Source organism: Elephas maximus, chromosome 19, assembly GCF_024166365.1.
Source record: "Elephas maximus indicus isolate mEleMax1 chromosome 19, mEleMax1 primary haplotype, whole genome shotgun sequence".
In the NCBI taxonomy this organism is placed as follows: domain Eukaryota; kingdom Metazoa; phylum Chordata; class Mammalia; order Proboscidea; family Elephantidae; genus Elephas; species Elephas maximus.
In genome coordinates, this window is record NC_064837.1 from 27,595,414 (window position 1) to 27,618,810 (window position 23,397).

The following is a 23,397-nucleotide window of genomic DNA, read 5'->3' on the forward strand; positions in this document are numbered from 1 at the left end:
TTAAGAGAAAGGCAGTGCTCCTGGAAGGAAGGTAGAATCAACAGAATTTTGGGGTTGATTTGTTGGCGATGGGTGAGGGCTAGAGTAATGGAGAAGAAGTAGTAAAGAATGACATCCATATTTCTAGTTTGGATAAATGAGTGAACTAAAATGCCTTAGACCCATAAGCAGAAGACATAAGGAAGAGTAGGTTTTGGCAGGAAGATTAGTTCTGTTTTAGATGGGCTTGGTTTGAGGTGCCTATGGAATACCCAAGTGGAGACGTCCAAGAGACAGTTGTATATGAGGTCTGCAGCTCAAGGGAAGATATCATAGAGTCATTTTATGTGTGGAGAAACAGCAACCTCCACTTGAGAAGGCCATAGGGAAGTGGTGTTCTTGGTGGGGGGCAGACCTCGTTTCAATGAAGGCTAGGAGATGGAGGTTCGGTGCTAGAACGGAGGTCCCTCAGCAATTGGGCGTAGGGGTTGATTTACGCTGATGACAATGCTTGGCCCATCCCCTCTGGAAACATCTGTCCATGGCCATACCCCAGTGAGGTATGGAGTCACATAAACTTTAGTCTCAGTACAAACTTTAGGAAATCTTGGGCCTCAGGATTACGTAATGCCTGGCATGCAACATAGAGCTCAATATCTGTTTATTCTCTTCCTCATTTTCCCTCAGGTGTTGGGCAGCGATGTGTTATGGTAGTATTGGAAGAGAGAGAGGACTGATTTTGGGGAACCCTCTTCAGGGTCTTGGGGGCATGTCCAATGCTTCACCAGGGCTGCAAGGGAGCTGATTTGCATTGTTAGAACATTGTCTTCTACCCATCCCTTCTCTTCCTTTCTCAGGGGTGCATTTGGGCCCTGTCTCTCTTCTTCTGAGGAGTAGGCATTTGTGACTGGTCGAGCAGGGCTGGTGAGCCACCTGCCACCTCCAAGCACAGCTCTAAGCCAGCGTGGTGGGGGCTCTGCTTCTGACACCAGCATGAAAGCCAGGAACTGGGCTCCCAGAAGGTGGCTGTGCCCGAATGGGAGCATGATGCTCGCCTTCGTCTCTCTGCTCAGTTGCTTGCTGGTCACCAGTGAGGCCAAAGTCTACAGCCGCTGTGAGCTGGCCCGATTGCTACAGGAATTCGGTCTGGATGGATACCGTGGATACAGCCTGGCTGACTGTAAGAACCCCTCCCACTGCTGGCCCTATCCCCCCATTACCATTCCCTCCCTCCCTCCTTCCGTGGGGAGCTTTCTGAGTCTCTGTGTTCTCACCTATAAAATGAGTGTTATAGGAGATGACAGGAGGAGAACACCCAGAACCGAGTTAAACCCATAGTGGGCAGGCAAGAGACAGCCACGTTGGAATTGCCCCTTCATTTTCCCTGCTGGTAAAGTCAGGAGCCAAAGGAGCAGCACAGTATAGTATGCTAAGCTTAATAATGGCCACAAGAACCTATTTAGACATTATAGGGTTGCTATGAATTGGAATCAACCCCATGGCAATGGGTTTTTACTGAAATTGGTGGTTCAGTGGTAACAGTCTTGCCTTCCAATTCTGCCGGGTTCAATTCCCAGCCAATGCACTTCAAGTGTAGCCACCACCTGTCTGTCAGTGGAGGATTGCATGTTGCTATGATGCTGAACATGTTTCAGTGGAGCTTCCAGACTAAGACAGACTAGGAAGAAAGGCCTGGTGATCTACATCTGAAAATCAGCCATTGTAACCCTATGGATCACAAGAGTCTGATTCCACTGTGCAGAACCAGGCAGCATTTCATTCTGCTGTGCACGGGGTCACCGTGAGTCAGGGGATGACTGGACAGCAGCTAACAACAACAAAGACAACTGAAATTTAGAAAAAGACAAAATGAGCAAACCAGTAATACCAAACTCTGCAAGCGCTTAGCAATTTTAGAAAGCCAGCTATGAAGTATAACCACTTTTTGGCTCAATTTTTCTCTAGTCCCAGCCCCCTATAGAGAGAGATCACACCTGTGTCTTCCTAGTCTCACATTTAAAGATTTAGCTCTTGCTCATTCCATTCAACAAACATTTATTGGCCCTACTGTGTGCTGAACAATGAGACAGTGGGGAGATTGCTGGCCTGAGGTCCAGCCCTGACTCCTGCTTTGGTGGCTATATATGGCCTTAGGTAAGTCACTTTCCCCATCTGGTGCTCAATTGCTTCATCTGCAGAACAGGTAGGAAGGAGGCTGCCCTGACCACCTTGAGGCAGGAGGAGAGGCTCAGTAGGGAGAATGTGTGGGGCCTGCCCTGTGAGCCCTCTGGTCTGGGGTGGCCCTCCTGGGGCCTGGCTACCTCTCTCCCCTGTACTGTCTGACCCACCGACCTGTCTCTGCCCTACTCAGGGATCTGCCTTGCTTACTTCACAAGTGGCTTTAACACAGCTGCTGTGGACCATGAGGCAGATGGAAGCACCAACAATGGCATCTTCCAGATCAGCAGCCGGAAGTGGTGCAACAACTTCGATTCGAAGGCCCCCAACCTGTGCCGGATGTACTGTACTGGTAAGCAGGGCTTGCGCCCAGGGCTGGCTGGAGTAGGGGCAATGCACCAGCCTTTGCTCTTTCCCTTACAACTTGCTGGGCCTACCAAGGAGAGGGGGATAGGGCAAGTGATGATGATGAATCTGATTTGGGGGTTCCAGATGGGAGGCTGTCCTCAGAGGTATAGGAATGGAGGGAGGATTGCTTCGATAGAGGAGAGTGATGCCTGTGCTTCCAGAGTAGTCAAGAGGTAGAACTGGGCTTAGGATAGAAAAGGATGGTAGGATGTGTGTGTGTGTGTGTATGCAAGACTGAGGAAGTATGAGCAAGCAAGCAAGTGAGCTTGACCCTGGATGCCCAGCTCCGCTCTCTGCTCCTTTGTTGTGTTTCTCTTCCTCCTACCATAGACTTGTTGAAGCCTAACCTCAGGGAGACAGTTATCTGTGCAATGAAGATAGCCCAAGGGCCCCGTGGTCTGGCCACCTGGTAAGTCACTTGAGCTGGACACCTTCTGAAGTGGTGTGTTTAGGACTGGCGGACAACATGAGGGAGCTAACCTTTTCCAAGTACCCATTTTGTGCCTGGGACCATGCCACAACTAATCCTCACCACAACTCTTGGTATACGTATTATACCATGAAAGTATTCACAGATGACACGCTGAGTTTCAGGGAGGATGAGCAGTTCAGTGGAGGTCACATAGCTGTAAGTGTTAAAGCCCAGCCTGGGAGATCAAGAGTCTGGTTCTTCCAAGATTCGCCTGTGTCATGATGCCTACCTAATGGTCCTCTAGACCAGGGCTTGTACACTTTTTTTTTTTTGAGTGGTGGAATCGTTGGCCATAATAGATCTTGTGTAAAAGTTCAAAATGTACAACAGATCAGAGGAAAGCTGCTCTGCTTTAAGTGTGGGTGGGGGCTCCAGAGCTCACTATTTCAGCCTTCTTGTTTCCCACCTTTTTCACACAAGAAGGCTTATTTTTTTTAATATAATTTTAATGTGCTTTAGGTGGAAGTTTACAGCACAAGTTAGTTTCTCACTCAAAAACTTATGCACAAATTGTTTGTGCACTGGCTGCAATCCCTGCAATGTGACAGCACGCTCCACGTTTCCATCCCAGCTTCTCCATGTCCCTTTGTCCAGTTTTCCTGTCCCTTTCTGCCTTCTTGTCTTGCTTTTGGGCAGGAGTTGTCTATCTGGTCCCATATATCTGATTGAACTAGGAAGCATGTTCCTCGTTTGTGTTCTTGTTTGTTTTATAGGCCTGTCTAATCTTTGTCTGAAAAGTGGGTTTGGGAGTAGCTTCAGTTCTGAGTTAGCAGGGTGTCTAGGGGCCATAGCCTCAGCGAATCCTCCATCTCTGTCAGATCAGTAAGCCTGGTCTTTTTTTTTTCACCACAAGATGGCTTTTGAAACCATCCTCACAGATAAGGGAGTTGCGATTACCCCATGTTACAGATGAGCATCAGGTGGAGAGTTGAAATAGAACACTGGTTCACAGTGGTGCGCCTGAGGTGGTTGCCTAGTCTCTTTGGAGGAGAGTTTCACTACTTAGTGTCTCCAGCCTTTCTTTTACTCAAATTTCTGGATGAGGGACCAGCAGGAAGGTAGAATCTGGGGAAGGTAAAATACTCTAGGTGGCTGATGCACCAGGACCATAAATGGAGGTAGCAGGTGATAAAGCTGGGGAGGCAGTTAGAAGGCATTGAATGTCAACCCAAGAGTAGAAGGACAGGGAAAGACTAAGGCAGGTGGAAGCCTTTGCAGGAATCTAGGTGAGAAATATAGGGTCTGGACTGTGGCAGCTGCAGTGGTGATGGACAGGAGAGGGGCTGGGCATGAGGACTGTGAAGAAGGGATCAGGACAGGTAAGATGGAGCCAGGGAGGGAAAGGGGGCAGGTGAAAACGACTATGAGTGTAGAGAAGGTCCACAGATGGACCCTGACTGTGAATGTAGAGAATGCACACAGAGGAACCCTACGAATCTAGAGAAGGTCCCAGATGAACTCTATGAAGGTAGAGAAGGTCAACAATGGACCCTGACTATGAATGTTGAGAAGCGCCACAGATGGACTTTGACTATAAATGTAAAGAAGGGCCACAGATGGACCCTATGAATCTAGAGAAGGTCCACAGATAGACCCTATGAATCTAGGGCCCACAAATGGGCCCTTGAAATGGCTGCAGCTTTGGAGATGTGTTGGTTTGAAAGCAGTTGAAACCCTAGGAACTGAGTCTGGAATGAGGCAGGCTCAGCGGGGCATCATGCATGCCTATAAACTCAAGAAGGATGAATGCAGGCTCAGGCACTAACCCAAGGGCTTGAGGACTTGGGGGTACCACCTTGGGATGGGAGAAATAGGCTCTTTTGAGTTGAGTCAAACAACAACTCTCTTTTGTACATTGAGAGTAAATCTGTGGCATGTATCACCCCTGAGGGTAGCTAAGGCTGAAAATAGGAAGTGGTTCCAGAAGGTGAAAGGGGCTGTTTGTTCATTCCATACACATGAATTGAGAATATACTCTGTGCCAGGCTCAGCGCTTGGTTGCAGAGATGGCAGAGACCCAAGACTTTGCCCTCAAGGACCTCACAGTCTAGTGGAAGAGACAAACAAGCCAATTGACCGCTCTTGGAGAATCGATCTATAGAGATCCCTTAGGGGAATTTGGGTTCTTTGACACTAACATCATAGAAGACACCAGTTTTCAGAGCTTGGGACCTCTGAGAACTTGGGACCCTAGGATTCCACGACCTTGCTTATCTCCCTCAAAGATGTCGGTTATGAAACTAGAACAGTACCTGTCCTGAATGAGCCCGTGAGCGAAAAAGTTACCAACAATTGAAAGACTCAGATTGGTGGCCAAGGAGAATTGGATGTGGGCACGATTTGCTAGCTGTGGATCTTGGGCAAGTAATTTTGCTTCTTAGCCTCAGCTTTTCATTTGGAAAATAGCATAAAATTTGCCCAGTCTATCTGGGGGAGGGTGTTAAATGGATGATAGGTGAGAGAGTGCTATATGTAAACTGTAAAGGTCTGCACACATGCAAAGTGGCATCATTATTTCCAGAAGCAGCAATGAGTTGGAAAAAACCATTGAACCGGGCTCCAGACTCTGGTGTTCTAGGTCTTGGCAGCGGTGAACTTGAACAGATTACACTTTGTTTCCATTGGTGAAATAGAGGCTAGAAAAATGACTCTCTTAGGCATTCTCTTCCATTTTCTTTACTTCTTCCAGGTGATTCCTTGTTAATTAATCTGATTTACTCATTCCTCTTCCCTTTGCTAGCTTCTTTCCTCACCTCACTTTAGAGCCCCCATTCCCTTCCTGCTCCTCTCTGGGCAGTGACTGGAAGCTGCAGCGAGTGTGCCCTATTCCCTCCCCCTTCTCCATCTGCAGGGAGACCTGGAGGCATCACTGCCAAGGCAAAGACCTCAGCGACTGGGTGGATGGCTGTGACTTGTAGGAACCTCTCCAGAAGGACCAGACCAAACACAGCAGGCTGGAGATGTGGTTTGGATCCTGACCTAGACTTGAGGAGAAAAGCCAGCTAATAAAATGTAGTTTAACATAAATGTGGTTCTCAGCGTTCACTGGGTTTCAAAGTGGAGTGTTGGAAGCAGAGCAGCCTAGTATTCCCTCACCTGTCTACCTGGGCTGGGCTTCAACTGGACTCCAAAAAGCCCATCATGGAAGGCTTGCCTCAAACCGTGGTGGCCTGGGGGTCAGTGCCTCCCTTGTTCACACCTGGAAGAGTTTCTTAGACCCTTTACCTAGGTCTAGCATTGCCAGATTTAGAAAAACATATAAACAAAAAGCAAACAACAAAAATCAGGATGCTCCAGTTGAGTTTGAACTGCATATACACAACAAATAAATTTTAGTATAAGTATGTCCCAAATATTGCATGAGACCTATACTAAAATTTGATTTGTTGTGTATCTAAAATTCAAATTTAAGTCGGTGTTCTGTATTTTATATGGCAATTCTACTTGGGCCCGAAGTCTTGTACTGCTGATTTGGGTCTTTGGAACACTTATTTTCTGAGGCCTCGGGATGCAGGAGTGTTGGTGTCTTCCATCAGGAGGTGGTGATGATGCCTTGGCTCTCCAGCTGGTGACTACTAACACGATCTGTTGCTACCATGTGGTGGTGCACCGTGACTAAAGATTGCCACCACGAGCTCTTTCACCAAGCTCTCCAGTGCCCTCTAGCAGAGGGAGATGCAAGTACAGTTGATAGTGATGGCTGCCCCATCCTGGGTAAGGAAGCCACCCCTGCCCTGGTGCTGCTGAGGCTGGAAGATGGGGTGGGAGATAGGGGTGGCTGTCAGACAACAAACAATACAGCTGGTTGCAGTTCCCTGCCTTCCCCAATACACGGGAAGATCAGAAGAAGATGGTGCTCTTCCCCATTAACCTGGAACTCCATCTTTCAGCTCTCCTGGTTCGACCGGGTCTGAAGAAGGAAGGTGGGCAGAGTCTCAGGATCACAATGAATGTGGTGGCAGGAACAGAAGCTGAGGTGACACAGAGATGTGTGAGAGGGCAGAGCCCTGAGTTCAGATTGGAGTTTCTTCTGGGAAGACTTCAGGGAGCCCTGCAAGTGCTGAACTGTTGATTGAGGCATGGCTGGTGGCTTCTAAGGAGAAGTGGGGACTATGATGTTGACTACCCCCAAGATCCGCCATCTCTGAATGCCACTGTGTTAGCAAGCACCAGGAGGGTGGCCAATCGCCTGTAAATGGGGAAGCAGGCCAACAGGGCCAGACTAACCAGTAAGCAAGGTAAGCATGGGCTTACTTGTGTTTCCTTACTAATCTGTAGTGCACAGTGCACTTACAGATTAGTAAGCACACACAGTAAGCCCGCGCATACCTTGCTTGTTGGGTAATTCATTCCTGCAGGCCAGTTTCCTTACATTGCTCATTTGGCCCTGCCTTGTGCCCCACCCTGACTTTTGGTTCTGCATCTCAGTGCAACTCTTGGCTCTAAGTCAAGGTGATGATCAGCTTGAGGGCTGGCCCTTCTACAAGTAGATAGTGTTGAAGAACCAGCTCCCTTCTGGAGTGGATGGTCAGTGCTTGATGGATTCGTTCTTATTAAATCATAGGTAGGGAGACCATGGTATCTTTTTAATAATTAATTTAAATTAACAAATTAATAATAATAGGCAAACATTGTGTGCCTTCCATGTGCCATGCATTATCTAATTCAGATTCCAGAACAATAACTATGATGCAGTACCCTCTGGGAAGGAAGGAGAGAGGGGAGGATGTGTGAAGAAGGAGTGGAAGGAGAAGAGTAGCTGGGATAAAGGGGAAGAGATTTCTGTGTAAATGAAATAAAGGGGAAGAAATTTCTGTGTAAATGGGGAAAATGAACTGAATTTTTTTTTTTTAATCACTTTTGGCAAGTCACTACATTCTTTGACCAGTTTCCAGAAGATTAATCTGAAATGGGCTTTTCTATTTCCTTTGTACTAAGGGTAGGGTATGAAGTAAAAGAACTGAACAGAAGATTTCAAAGGACAGCTCAAGAAGATAAAATGAAGTATTATAATGACATGTGCAAAGAGCTGGAAGTAGAAAACCTAAAGGGAAGGACACACTCAGCATTTCTTGAGCCGAAAAAACTGAAGAAAAAATTCAAGCCTCCAGTTGCAATAGTGAAGGATTCTATGGGGAAAATATTAAATGATGCAGGAAGCATTAAAAGAAGATGGAAGGAACACAGAATCATTATACCAAAAGGAATTGGTCGACTTTCAACCATTTCGAGAGGTACCATATCAACAGGAACCGATGGTACTGAAGGAAGAAGTCCAAGCTGTGCTGACGGCAATGGCAAAAAACAAGCTCCAGGAATTGACAGAATATCAACTGAGATGTTTCAACAAACAGGTGCAGTGCTGGAGGTGCTCATTCGTCTATGCCAAGAAATATGGAAGGCAGCTACCTGACCAACCGACTGGAAGCGATCCATATTTATGCCTATTCCCAAGAAAGGTGATCCAACTGAATGTGGAAATTATTGAACAATATCATTAATATCACTTGCAAGCAAAATTTTGCTGAAGATCATTCAAAAGTGGCTGCAGCAGTATATCAACTGGGAACTGACAGAAATTCAAGCCAGGTTTAGAAGAGGACATGGAACCAGGGATATTATTGCTAATGTCAGATGGATCCTGGCTGAAAGCAGAGAATACCAGAGGATGTTTATCTGTGTTTTGCTGACTATGCAAAGGCATTCGACTATGTAGATCATAACAGATTATGGGTAATATTGTGAAGAATGGGAATTCCAGAACACTGAATTGTGCTCATGAGGAACCTGCACATAGATCAAAAGGCAGTAGTTTGGACAGAACAAGGGGCTACTGTGTGGTTTAAAGTCAGGAAAGGTGTGCGTCAGGGTTGTATTCTTTCACCATACCTATTCAATCTGCATGCTGAGCAAATAATCCGAGAAGCTGGACCATATGAAGAGGAACGGGGCATCGGGACTGGAGGAAGACTCATTAAGAACATGCATTATGCAGATGACACAACCTTGCTTGCTGAAAGTGGAAAGGACTTGAAGCACTTACTGATGATCAAAGACCACAGCTTTCAGTGTGGATTGCACCTCAACATAAAACAAAAATCCTCACAACTGGACCAATAAGCAACATCATGATAAATGGAGGAAAGATTGAAGTTATCAAGGATTTCATTTTACTTGAATCCATAATCAACACCTGTGGAAGCAGCAGTCAAGAAATCAAAAGACACATTGCATTGGGCAAATCTGCTGCAAAGGGCCTCTTTAAAGTGTTGAAAAGCAAAAATGTCACCGTGAGGACTAAGGTGCGCCTGGCCCAAGCTGTGGTATTTTCAATCGCATGCATGCGAAAGCTGGGTGATGAGTAAGGAAGACCAAAAAAGAACTGATGCCATTGAATTGTGGTGTTGGCAAAGAATATTGAATATACCATAGACTGCCAAAAGAACGAACAAATCTGTCTTGGAAGAGGTACAACCAGAATGCTCCTTAGAAGCACGGATGTCTTACGTACATTGGTCACGTTGTCAGGAGGGATCAGTCCTTGGAGAAGGACATCATGCTTGGTAAAGTAGAGGGTCAGCGAGAGAGAGGAAGACCCTCAATGAGGTGGATTGACACAGTGGCTGCAACAATGGGCTCAAGCATAACGATGATTGTGAGCATGGTGCAGGACTGGGCAGTGTTTTGTTCTGTGGTACATAGTTTTGCTATGAGCCAGAACCGACTCAACCGCAGCTAAGAACAACAACAACGGTGGGGTGAGGAGCCCCTGGGTGGAACAAATGGTTCAACGCTTGACTACTAGCCAAAAGGTTGGCAGTTTGAACCTACCCAGAAAAAAAAACTTTGAAATAAAGTCCTGGCAATCTGCTCCCAAAAGGTCGCAGTTTTAAAAACGTTATAGAGCAGTTCTCAGCACATGTGGGGTTGTCATGAGTCAGGATTGACTAGACGACAACTAACAGCAACAAGGTGAATGTTCCAGGGGATGATTGGCTTGCTCAGGTGCTGCCCTTTTTCCACCTGTGAGTACAGGTAAGGGGAGGCAGGGCCCCTGGAAGCTGAGGGAGGCTTTGCTGAGTGTTCTTCTTCAGCTGAGGTCCCTGTGCTCAGCCTATGTGATCCATATCCTCGGCAGGGATGGTTGTTATACTCTGGGTACCTAGAGTGGGGGCCTGTGGGAAGCTGGGCAAGTCAGATGGGTGCAACCTGTTAGGGGAAGGACAACAGCATCTACCGGACATCTTCTACAGGGTGGCTGGCTATATGCCACCATTTCTTGCCTTTTTGCCTATTGTAAACTGGCCGCAACCCTCTATCCCACTGACTTGGAATACTTCAATAGTGGCCACTCTCAATGGAGTTACCATGTAGGATGAGACTTCTTTATCATCTCTTGCTTACCATGTGTTGGGCATCACACAGGTGCTTTCCCTAGTTTATCTCAATACCCTCAAAACATTTCTAGGAGGTAGAAATTATCATCCTCATTTCTTAGGAGGAAACTGAGCCCCAGAGAAGTTCTAGAGCTCGCTCAAGGTGATGTGGTTGGTGGAGCTGGCATTTGGATGGGACAGTTGGACTCCAAAGACTGGACTTTATCCTCAGCATGTCCCACCCTTCATAGCTGAGTGGAGGCCAAGCACCTGCACTTGGGCTCTCAGCAGGCTGGACCCCTAGGGCAGGAAGGGAGAGTTAAGAGAAGATAGTGGAGAAGGAGCCCATCTTATCCATCAGCTCTCCATCATTCTCCAAATCCTTCAAGTTCTCTTCTGCTTTCAGCCTTTGCTCTTGCATTTCCTCTGCAAACTCGCCTGCCCGGCACCCTCTCCTCATCTTTCAAGTCTGAATCAAAACTTCCTCTGCCTCACCCAGGCAGGCAGACCCTGGTGCTTCTTTTGCAATGAGTGCTCGTGCCTCTTGTGCCTTCATTATGGCTCTTACTGTTCGACATTTTTGTGTGCATGTCTGTTTCCCACCTCTCCCCAGCTAGACTGTGAGCCCCGAAAGACCCCCAGTGCCTAACACAGAGCCTGGCACATACTGGGCACACAGAACACACTCATGGAGTGATGGAATTGGGACAGCGAGTCCAGCCTGGTGCTAGGAAGCCTTCTTCCTGCTGATTGTTGGCCCCTCCTCCTCTAAGGCTGCTTGAGCTGGGTATGCTTTGATGCCCACCAATCATTTTGAATTGGGTATATTTTACTAGAATATAATTGTACTTGAAAAGAAGCCATAAAACTATGAATTATGCTAAAGACAAATGGACCATAACAGCGGTAAGTTAGGCAAACGAGCCACTTCCTTCAGAGGCATGGAGTAGAAAACAACACCAAGGAGGCAAGACGTCTGGATCCACCTCCCAAAGAATCACTCAAAGCCATTATCAGGGGATCAGGTTTTTTTTTTTTTTTTTTTTTTTTTAAGCAAAAAACACCATTGCAGCCCAACTCAGAAACTAACGAGATGTCAGCAGTGATGCGTAGGGATCCGTGGTAGCTGGAGAACATCACACACGCATTTCCTAGATGCAGTGGGTACTGTGGTCATGTTCTTGAGAATCAGACCACGCGGGATGCTTGCAAAGCAGATGCTATAGTTGCCTTCTAGGTGGGCAGGTCGCCCCATCCCTCAGAATCCCCACATACATAACATAATTTTATGAAATCACATTTCCAAGTTCTTCTCTTCATATTCATTTTCTGCTCTTTCATTCACTTTGCCATCTGTGAGAAGGCACCAGCAGACAAGCAGCAGCAGGTGCCAAAGGTTTAAAAAAATTATGGGACAAAAAAACTCAAAATTGATCAAATCCTATCTATTTTTTTTTTTCTCCTGCAAATTGAAAAATGACAGCCATTATGTCACTTTAGAAGAAATCTCGGTTGCTCTTCATGATGCTGCAGTGTTGTTTTGGAGGACAGTTTAGCACTTTCTAGACCAGGGGGGCCTTTGCCTAGGATCATTGGCTTCCTAGAGGATCACAGATGGGCTTGGGGGTCTGTAAACCCCTTAAAGTTGTGTATATCTCTGCGCCCATGCTCATTTTTTCTGGGGAGAGACTTCGTAGCTTTCATCTTATTTCCAAAGGCATTAGTAATCCAAAGAAGATTAAGAATCAATGTGCTGTAGGAAAAGCAAAGAAAATATAGAAAGTGTTTTACACACCTTGTTGTTGTTAGTTGATATCAAGGTGATTCCAACCCATGGTGACCCCATGTGTGCAGAGCAGAACTGCTCCATAGGGTTTTCAAGGTTGTGACCTTTCAGAAGCAGATTGTCAGGCCTGTCTTCGGAGGCACCTCTGGGTGGGTTCAAACCACCAACCTTTCAGTTAAGCCATTTGCACCACCCAGGGACTCCTTATACACATTAGCTCATTTAATCCTCATAATATCCCCGTAAACCAGGCATCCTCATCTCCATTTTGCTGATGGGAAAACGGAGGCTTGGAACAGTAAATTAAATATTTGCTTAGATGCCTGACATCCCTTTTCAACTTGGACCCATAGACTGTTAGAGTTGGGAAGAACCAAAGAAATTATCTGTTCATTTCTACCCCTCCCCTTTTAGATAGAAGGAAACTGAGGTTCAGAGAGCTGAAGTGAACTGTCCAAGGTCCTGTGGCCAGTTTACAGCAGAAATGGGTTAGAAATTCAGCCTTTTGACTCTCTACCCACAGCCTTTGCCAACCTATTGCTTTGTTCTTGAAAAGCAAGTGCACATATGTTTCATCGAAAGAGAAGTTGAATTAGTGAGAGACTCTCCTTTTTTGACCTGTCCTCAGGCTGGGTTGGTTCCCAGCTCGGTTTCATGGTCCCCAGGGACCTCATAGGCCCAAACATATTCAACCCATTAGCCTTAGGAATACACAAGCAAATGAATGCACAAAAAGATTCCATGGGCTACAAATCTCACACGAGCAGGGAGAAAGCCATTAGCTAAATAAATAAATCCTTGGCTTGGGGAACATCTGCACAGACGCTGGGAAAGAGGGGAAGGAGCATGAAGATTTTAGCCACAACACTACCTTCAGCATGGGGGTGAGGTCCTTCATCTTTTGGCATCTACCTACCTCTTGGTGGTCATTTTGGTCACTTTCCCTTTCCCTTCTTTGGTTGGGTCCCACGATGTATGTGCCATCCCTGAACTGTGCTTTCTCCAGATTCTTGTCCTTTGCCTAGGTGTCTCCCTTACTCTCCCTCACCTGGAAAACTTGTATTCCTCTTTTGTAGTCTGTTTCCTTGTCCGTTTCCCTACTCTGACTACGATTCATTGAGGCGAACGCCCAACACATAATAAAACCAGTGCCGTCGAGTCGATTCCAACTCATAGTGACCCTATAGGACAGAGTAGAACGGCCCCATAGAAGTTTCCAAGGAGAGCCTGGCGGATTTGAACTGCCGACCCTTTGGTTAGCGTCAGTAAATACAAGTCTAATGAATGGCGAGCCCGCGTTGTTTGTGCATTTCCTTCCTTTGTTCCCCTGCCCCCTCCCCGACTATGCCTGAAAGCTTGCTCTGTGCAGCCTGGGGTCTTAACTGGCTGCCTGCAGGCCTCCTCCCCCAGAGGCAAATTCCTTGCCTTCTCCAAGCTCCCTTTCTTCTCTGTAACAAGGGAAGCTATTCGTGGGGACCTCATAGAGGCTCTCAGTCCGGGCTCTGCATTTGGTTCTCAAAATCAAATAGAAATCTCTGAGCTTGTGGAGGGAGAAATGACCAGGTTTCTCCTTGAGTTCTGTTGTGTGCTGTGTGCAATGTACAGTGTGCTGTGTGCAGTGTACAGTGTGCTATGTGCAGTATACAGTGTGCTGTGTGCAGTGCGCTGTGTGCTTTCTGCTGTGTGCAGTGTGGTTTGTGCTGTGGCAGTGTGCAGTGTTCACTGTGCAGTGTGCAGTGTGTCATGTGCAGTGTACAGTGTACTGACTGCAGTGCGCTGTGGCAGTGTGCGGTGTGCTGTGTACAGTGTGGCATATGCTGTCTGATATGAGCTTTCTGCTGTGTGCACCGTGCAGTGTGTTGTGGGCTGTGTGCTGTGTCTCCTGCTGTGTGCAGTGTGATGTGTTCCTTGTGAAGTGTGCAGTGTGAAGTGTGCAACGTGCTGTGTGCCACGTGCAGCGAGCAGTTTGCCGTGTGCTGTGTGCAGTGTGGCGTATGCTGTGTGATATGAGCTCTCTGCTGTGTGCACCGTGCAGTGGTGTGTTGTGGGCTGTGTGCTGTGTGCCTTCTGCTGTGTGCACTCTGCTTTCTGCTGTGTGCATTGTGCAGTATGTGTGTGCTGTGTGGTTTCTGCTGTGGGCTTCTGGGCTCAGGTGCAATGAGCCAGCTTTACCTGAGGGAAAACATTACCCACTCAGATCACACCTGCGGGTGGGACTTGTCTCTGGCTTCCTCACTCCCAGCTCTCCAAGGACATTTTCCCAGAGATCAACCCTCCCCTCACAAACTCTTGTCTTCCCCTTGTCAGGGCTTGTGGCTCCACAGACTTTTCACCAGGCATGCGCATGGTTAAAACTCTCACAGAAATAGCTTCAGGCTGGAAAGAGGGAAATAACTTCAGCCTTTCTGCCAAGAACAACAAAGCAAAAGCAAGTAAGCGGCCAGCTTGGTGCCTGGCAGAGCGACACACAGAAATGCCCATTCCCTTTGCACGCCTCATCTGTAATAAACCTCACTGACTTGGCTTTTGAGGTCATGTGCATTCATTCATTCACTCATTCATTCATTTTTCTGACCCTCTAAGGTCACTGGGAATTCCTGGTAGTGCAAATGATTTGCTCTTAGCTACTAACTGAAAGGTTGGCAGTCCAAACCCACAGCTCCAAGAAAGAAAGGGCTGGCGATCTGCTTCCATAAAGATTGCAGCCAAGAAAACCCTATGGAGCAGTTCCACTCTGTAACACACGGGGTTGCCATGAGTCAGAATCGGTGGGATGGCAATGGGTTTGGTTTTTTGGGTTTGGTTTGGACTTGTGATCACGCCACAAACTCCTGGCCTTCATGTTTTCATTTAGGTCATTCCTGAAAATGTGACATACCTCTGAGCCTCTTCTGTTCATGACACCTCTCCAGGTTTTCACTAAGGAAATGACTGCACTCAGCTACTTGTTTGGAAAAAACACAGAAACCACTCAACAGGATTTAGACATACAACTGGGTCTTTTGTTAACAACCAGTTAATATTCAGTAGCTCGTTATTGATTTACACTCTTTTTAAGTGGGTTAAGTATGTTAAGTGTGTAGACCAAGCTGAACAAAGCCAGAACCCCCAAATCAGAAGGGACACATCGCAATCCAAACCCTTTAGAATATTCTTTGCTCTATCTCAAATTGATTTTTCTTTTTTTCTGGAAAGGAAGCCAGGGTTCCAACGGAGCAGTTCAAATTGCAACTTAAGCTATAGATTTTTTTTTAAAAAGTCATGAAACCGTTAAACTGAAACAAGGTAGAGCATTGAACAGACTCCCAGCTAGCTGAGTAGATGCTTCATTTGGTTCTTGTCCTTGGTGTCAGCAGTCTGGGGACACCCTTCAGAGCCCTGTCCTTCTGCATCCAACAGTCTAGCCACCACCGGGAAGTTTTCCAGCCTGATACAGTGAGGAGTGAGTTTGTCTTGGGGGAGGGAATTCCACGCCTGGCAAAGTGTGGAAAAACAATCTGTCTCAGTACTTCTTGCTTTAAGTGAGTCAGCCTAGTTGATCTACAAATAGAATCATGAGCCTGGGAGCCTGGGGATTTAACTTTGGCACTGTCACTAACTCACTGAGTGACCCTAGGTGAGTTCCTCTTCTCTACTCTGGCTCTGCTCATTTGGGATATGATGGCATTAGGTTATAGGGTCTGAAGGGCCTGTGACAGGCAGAATGAGGAGCCCTGGTGGCACAATGGGTAAGCGCTCAGCTGTTAACCAAAAGCTTGGCGGTTCAAACCCACCCAGCAGCTTCTCGGGAGAAAGACCTGGCAATCTGCTCCTGTGAAGTTTATAGCCTAGAAAACCTTATGGGGGCAGTTCTACTCCGTCACATGGGGTTGCTCTGAGTCGGAATAGATTCGACAGCACCTAACAACAACCAGGATAAAAAAAAAACCCGCTGTCGTCAAGTTGATTCCGATTCGTAGCAGCCCTATATATCCTTATCCTATTTCCTGGAACCTACTAATATGTTATTTTACTTGGTAAAAGGGATTCTGTAGATGTGATTAAGTTAATAATTTAGTGGGAGATTAAGCCAATTTAATGGGAGATGGGAGTTTATCCTGGATTTTTGGGTGGGCCCAATCTAATCCCAAGGACCCTTAGAAGTAGAAGAGGGAGGCAGAACAGCAGTCAGAGTTAGAGGCAGACGTGACTGTGGAGGGAGGTCAGAGTGATGCGACGTAAGAGCTCTGCCCGCAATTGCTGGCTTTGAAGATGTAGGAAGGGGGCCCTGAGCCAAGGAATGTGGGTGGCCTCTAGAAGCTGGAAAAGGCAAGGAAACAGATTCTCCCCTAGAGCCTCCAGAAGGAATGCAGCCCTGCCAACACTTTGATTTTAGCCCAGTGAGACCCGTGTCAGGCTTCTAACCAACAGAATGGCCAGATAATAAATTTGTGTTTTTTTAAGCCACTAAGTTTGTGACAATTTATGATAGCACCCATAGAAAATGAATGCAGGGCCCTTTCCAGCAACTTCTGTACTCCGTTTCTAAAAACGAACGCCCAGCTTTGCCAATAGCTATGGGCCACCCCAGTGGAGAGAATGTTGGGGAGGAGGTAGCCCAGGAAGGGAGGAGGCATCGTGGGGACCTTCTGTCCCAGCCACCTTCTGGAGGCCACAGCTTGTGCACCAGTATGCCTGATACAACTTGTCCCACTGGGGAGGGGAAGTAGTACTGCCACAGACTTTGAGTCTGAAGGGACCTCGACACATCCTCTGGTCCTGTACGTTCCCTTTGCACAGGTAAGGTGTTATCTTCACCCTAAAATTGAGGGAATTAGATTCAGAGTGGTGCAGTCTCATCCATTGCCATGCAGCTCCTGAGAGAAGAAAGCCATGGGGCCAGGTTCTGGCCCCGGGGTGCGGGTCTCTTTGCAATTTGTCATGCTGGGCAAATACTCCTTCTGTGAGTGGGGGTGGGGCAGGTGAGCTCTGGCGGGCTCCACCTGGCAGGGATCCACACAGGCACAGCACTGAGCTGCCAAACAGTACCCAGGAGTTGTGGCCCTTGAATCTTGGAGTCTGATGTCCTCGTTAGGTAAGGGAGAGAATCACTCTGTGCCCCAAATCAGCTTGTCACAACAGGAGAGACTTTATCATAGCGGGAAGAGCAGAGCTGTGCACTTAGACACACGAATTCAAGTCCCAGCTCTGCCAATCACCAGCTGCCTGAACGAGGGGAGGTTATTTTCATCTGTAAAATAGGGATAATGAAATCTGTTTAACAAAATTGTTGTGAGAATTAAGTGAGCAAAAGGTGAAAGCATCTGGTCTTTATTAGATGCTCATCTGTGTGTCTACCCAGTGCCTAGTCATTTCATGGCATGTGGGGGTACTGGAACTAGAGGGCCCTGATGTTGAGCTGTTGGGGGGACAGTCAGTGGTAAAGGACCCACAATGTCACACTACTCTTGTAATGTGACCTGGGTGACCGTTGTAGGCTACGATTTGGGAGTAGCTCTTCTGGTCCCAGGTCCACTGAGACTTGTCAACCCTGGTGTCTTTTCCACAAGGACAGCCCACCTGCAACTTGTCCTATGACTCCAGCATGCCAGTCATCCCTAGGGCCCAGAAACCTGTGTGGACTTTCCAGCACTTATGCCATTTGTTTTGTGAAGGGCTGGGAAACAGAGCTTGGCAGAGATGAACTCCCTCCAGATGGTAGGCTCCTGCACACACACGGTCAGCTGCTGTGATGCCCCGGAACACAGGCCTGGCAAAACGCTTTGTAGGACCCACCTTTTTTTTTTTTTTTTTTTGTGAAAGGTAAGGCCCATCCTACTGACCAAGGAAGTACAGTGTCACAGACCCTCAAGGGCTCAGAGGTGGTGAGCGAGGGAGCCTTCAAGAACAGCTCCCTGCGGGCACCCCCTGGAGACACCCAGGAGTTGCCAGCTGGAGTTGCTGGATTCCCCACTCTCCCTGGAGCACAGTCAGCACAGCTCCTGCTCAATGAAACTGTCTGCACAGCACAAAGCTGCCTCCCTGGATGTGGTTTACTCTCTCTGATTACCGTGCTGAGCAGAAGATGCATACATCTCTGGATTGTTCTCAAAGGGACAAAGAACTCTTCTCGAGAAGTCAAACGGAAGCATCAGAAACCAGGGAGCGTGGAGGAGGAGGTGGCTGCGTTGGCAAAGAGATGCATTACCATGGGCATTAGGGTTCTGCCCCAGTGGTCACCCTCCTGGCCCACGCACAAAGCCGTGCTGGCTGCCTTGCTGCATGTGATCTGCTCCAGGATCTTCTGTTTCCATTTCACAGATGGGGAAAATGGGGGCAGAGAGAGAGAGAGAGATTGGCAGAGCAGGGACCAGAGCCCTGAACCCCTGGTCCAGCCAGTGCTTTCTGTACATCTCTGCATGACGGGTAGGCATAGCCACATTAGGTCTTTCCTCGCCACTTTGGGGAGATTTTGGCTTGGGAGTGGGGGAGCAGAAGGAAGTGAAAGGTTAGGCTGATGGATCTGCCCCTACAGAATTAGCATGATTCCATGAACTCAAGGATTCTGCCTGGACAGGATGCTCTCTGTTACCACAGTGGGGCTTGAAAGGGCATGGTCCCCCAAAAAGCACCTCCCAACCTCCTTTCCCAGCCCTTCTTTCAGGAGTCATGGGTGGGGAGGGTGAGCTGAACGCAAATGTATCCCCTGGAAGGGGAATGCAGGCTGCTTGATGGGGGTGAGGCGGTGCGGTGAAGAGAGGCTTAGGCTCTGGAAAGGCTGGTGTGTGGGTCAGGGTCATGGTCAGGAAAGAAGACAGAAGAGCAGAGAGACGTGAATGCCTCCTTTACAGCTTTCAGGGCAGGGCAGTGTCTTCCTGCCACATACCTATTGTCTAGGGCACTGTCATCCAAACCACAGGCTGAGAACCATTAGTAGGTGTGAAGTCAGTTTACAAGGTTGTGTTCTTAAAAACTTAGAATAAAATAAAATATAGAGTGCATACCTTATGTGAAGGTATTGTTTCATATATATTCTTACGTATATTTATATTCACATCTATATCTATCTCTCTATCCCTCTCTCTCTCTACCCCCCCTCTCTATCCCTCTCTCTCTCTCTATCCCCCTCTCTCTCTACCCCCCTCTAGCCCCCTCTCTCTCTAGCCCCCTCTCTCTATCCCTCCCTCTATCCCTCCATCCCTCCATCCGTCCGTCCGTCCGTCCATCCATCCATCCATCCATCATCTACCTATCTACCTATCAATCATCCTGGGCTGGCGCAAATGGTTTACCATGTTCAACTGCTAACCGAAAGGTTGGAGGTTTGAGTCCACCAAGAGGTGCCTCAAAAGAAAGGCCTGGTGACCACTTCTGAAAAGCCAGGGGAAGGAAGCACAGCTCTGCTCTGACACACGTGGGGTCGCCGCGGCTTGGAATCAACTTGATGGCAAGTATTCGTTTTTTTTCCTACCTATTTGGTCTGTAATTTTTGACTCAGCAGGCGTGGCCCTTTCCTAAACCACTGGGGAGCGAGACCTAGGTGTGAGGGAAAGGCAGAAATGACTCAACCATTTCCACAAGACCAGCTTTTAATAAGACCGTGATTTGAAGCACGAATAAATAAACGCCAAAGAAAATGGAAAAACAAAATGAAAAGAAAGCTCAGAACATCAAAACCAAAAATCATAAAATAAAACAAAAACAAAAATCTCCAACAGACAAACAGAAGCAGCCCCCCCCCCCCCCCCCGTCCAAATAAAAAGACCCAGACTGTACAGGCTGTTCACAGGGAGAGAAGAACGACACGGGAGCCGTGGAGGGAGGTGGGAGTCGCCCAGGCCGTGCGCCGCCATCACGGGCTCTGGGGTGGGTGGGTCGCCACTGGGCGCCTTCGGTGGTGAAGCCCCACGGACCAGCTGGGGAAACGAGGTTCTGTGGGCAGAGCCATGGCCAGGCCATGCACTCCTGGTTAAGAACCTTCAGGAACTAACTACACAAAGACGGAACACATTAGAGAATTCTGCGGTTTCCCTCTTGCTTGTGCAGTTTTGACTCCAGCTGGGCCTCACGGTGACTTTGGGATTGGAACAGGGTCCTGCCGGTTGCACGGGCCACAGATCGAGAGCTGGAAACCACGAGGAGGAATGTCATGTACAGAGACAGACGTGGAGGTGACGCTGTAAGAAGTCTGAGCATGCAAGTGCTTTATACATCTGGCAGTGAGATGTGAGGGCAGGTTGGTTCTCAGACAGTTCCAGAGTGTGACTGGTCTCTCCTAGGAAGGACGCGGTGGGCGGAGGACGCATCATGTCGGACGTGGCTCTAGCGAGGTTCTGGCAGATAGTTTGCTATGTGTGCATAGGGGGCTCTTGCTTCTTTCCATCGTCGTCAGGGGCCATCCCACCTGAGCTTGCTGTCCCCTGTCCTGGGTCTTGGGCCTCAAGGTCTGTTTGGGGGAGCTGGGTGGTCCGAGGGGTGTCAGCAGGCAATCTCCTCCAAGGTGCCCAGGGCAGTCTGCAGGGGCACGTTCACAGTGTGGCTGATGGTTTCAGAGTGGTTTGGCATCGTGTCACAAGTGCTCTGGAGGGAGAAGGAAGGTGGCTGTTTGTCATTCATTCAGCAAACATTCATTGAGATGCCAGTGACAGCCCAGCCCCAACTCGTGAGCCATGCCCCCCTGCCCCGGGCTCTCTGGGGCAATCGTTTTCCTGCTTTGGCCACCTCATTCACCAGCTTGCCATCATGGGGCATGGGGCATGGGGCTGAAGGGGCCTCACTGCCTTCAGAATCCTCACCACTCCCACCTAAGGTCCCCCCAACCCCGGGCAGGGAGAGGAGCTCCTTGGGGATGGGGTTTAGCAGCTGCCTTGCTTGACCTTCTGTCCTAGAGGTGCCCCTCATATGCCACCCCTACATCTGAGTGGTCTCTAGCCTTGCGGCTGGTTGGCCTGAGTCCTGCCCCTCCCTTGGGGGCTTTCTTGGGGGCTGTCTGGGGTAGGGTATGTGGGACCTGTGGTTACGCCTAGGCCAGGGAGTGCCAACTGCTGAAGCCAAGCAGGAATGTGGAGGCCTTCATTGTCAGAACCAGAACTGGTCAAGCTGCCCTAAGGACTTTCAGGATTAGGTAGGCCCCAGGAAAACACTGTGGGTCCTGGAGCAGGGCAGGCCATGATAGCCATGAAGCTTCAGAGCCTCCCCAGGCTGCTGTGGGCAGAAGACTGGGAGCGATGGGAGTCAGGAACAGCAGTGTCACTAGGGTTGGTGTCACCCAGTGCAGGAACTCATGGTGTCACCCCGCCATGGACCTCCTCCTGTACCAGACCACACAGAATCCTTTGTAATGTTTTTTGTATCAGTCTTCCCTTTCCTTGTGTGCTCGAGCCGGCCTGGGTGCCTCCCCGTGCACGATGCTGGGAAACAGGTAGCAGGGGTGGCTTGTGAGCCAAGGTGGCGGGTGGAGCCTGAGACACACGGCAGCAGCCAATCGCAATGCGCTAGAAGTCTTCCAAAAATCATAAATTTCTGCTGAAACACTGCACAAAAATTTTATAGACAGTCATTTTGGTGTTACAGTGTCACCTGGTATGGTCCGCACACCTCTGCACCCTCCTAGCGATGTCACTGGTCAGGAGGCTGGGCCAGGAATTTGGGGGAGATTTGACGGGGGCAGGGCTAGAGGGCAGGGAGTGGGGTGGAGGGGAGCCTATGACTCTGAGCCGTTTGAAGGCAGAAGGTAAAGTGGAAGGGAGGGAGACACCATTCGCTGAACACTTACTATACCAGGTGCTGTTCTACTCTGTCCTATAGGGTCACTATGAGTCGGAATCGACTCGACGTCAGTGGTTTTTTTGGGTGCTGATGGCTCTCCCTGCCTGATTTCATTTAATGCACCTAACACCCCTCTGAGGTGCACAGGGTTATGTAGATGCTCGGGGAGGTAAGTACCTTGACCCCCAAACACACAGTAGGAAGCAGAGGGCCTGGGAGTCCAAGCCAGGCCAGCTAAGTCCAGAGGCCAGCCCCCTCCACGCTCTCAGGACAGACAGGCGCCCGTGCTGAGAAAACCAAAGGGAGTTTTTTTTTTTTGCCTGGGAGATGGGTAGAGAGATGGAGCCTCAAACAGATAGCGTCCTCTCTTAAGGGGAAGGGGATGATATCGATTTGGATTTGTTGACTTTTTTTATTTTTTTAATTTTTTTTTATAACTTTTATTAAGCTTCAAGTGAACGTTTACAAATCCAATCAGTCTGTCACATATAAGTTTACATACATCTCACTCCCTACTCCCACTTGCTCTCCCCCTCTTGAGTCAGCCCTTTCAGTCTCTCCTTTCTTGACAATTTTGCCGGCTTCCCTCTCTCTCTATCCTCCCATCCCCCCTCCAGACAAGAGTTGCCAACACAATCTCAAGTGTCCACCTGATATAATTAGCTCACTCTTCATCAGCATCTCTCTCCCACCCGCTGACCAGTCCCTTTCATGTCTGATGAGTTGTCTTCGGGGATGGTTCCTGTCCTGTGCCAACAGAAGGTCTGGGGACCATGGCCGCCGGGATTCCTCTAGTCTCAGTCAGACCATTAAGTTTGGTCTTTTTATGAGAATTTGGGGTCTGTATCCCACTGATCTCCTGCTCCCTCAGGGGTGATTTGTTGACTTTAAAGATGCAGCGGCCACTCAATTGGCGTGGCTCTCTCAGGGCCAGAGAGGCTGATTTGGGGCCCACAGGTAGGGGGGAGCTCTGGTCGTGCAGTGGTTAAGAGCTCAGGCTGCTAACCAAAAGGTCAGCCATTTAAATCCACCAGACCCTCCTTGGAAACCCTATGGGGCAGTTCCATTCTGTCCTATAGGGTCGCTATGAGTCGAAATTGACTTGATGGCAATGGGTTTGGTTTTTTTGGATTGGTGGGGACAGCCAGCTGTACCTGAGCCCGGGAGTGGACTGAGTTTGGGAAGGAGAATGGACAGCCATAAAAGGTGAGGCTTCTCTGGCTATAGGAAAGAGAGACAGAGCAGGGCAGTGGTTGGGGGCACTGCATGTCCAGCTCTGATACCAGCTGTGTGGCCTTGGCTTCTGGGTCTCAACTGCCTCAAACACAAAGTGGACATAGTGATAGGACTTCCTCTAGACCTACTGCTGCTGAGATGAGATGGTATGTGGGAAGCACGTAGCTCAGTGCTCGACACCTACAGGCATGCAGTACACGGTAGCTACTGTGGGC

At 48.5% G+C, this 23,397-nt stretch overlaps 2 protein-coding genes across 2 annotated transcripts in view; one reads left to right on the forward strand and one right to left on the reverse strand.

The window, feature by feature from the left end:
* Positions 1 to 930: 930 nt before the first annotated feature.
* SPACA3 (sperm acrosome associated 3) lies at positions 931 to 5,955 on the forward strand. The gene is made up of 4 exons (XM_049860258.1): positions 931 to 1,159; positions 2,351 to 2,509; positions 2,896 to 2,974; positions 5,889 to 5,955. The coding sequence occupies exons 1-4, from the start codon at positions 973 to 975 to the stop codon at positions 5,953 to 5,955; spliced, it is 492 nt and encodes a 163-aa protein (XP_049716215.1). The 5' UTR covers positions 931 to 972.
* A 13,995-nt stretch (positions 5,956 to 19,950) lies between these two features.
* Positions 19,951 to 23,397, reverse strand: part of ASIC2 (acid sensing ion channel subunit 2) — a 324,220-nt gene continuing 320,773 nt past the window's right edge. Inside the window, exon 10 of the mRNA XM_049860257.1 lies at positions 19,951 to 20,758. Coding sequence (XP_049716214.1) covers positions 20,657 to 20,758 — 102 coding nt within the window. The 3' untranslated portion in view covers positions 19,951 to 20,656. The remainder of the gene's footprint in view (positions 20,759 to 23,397) is intronic.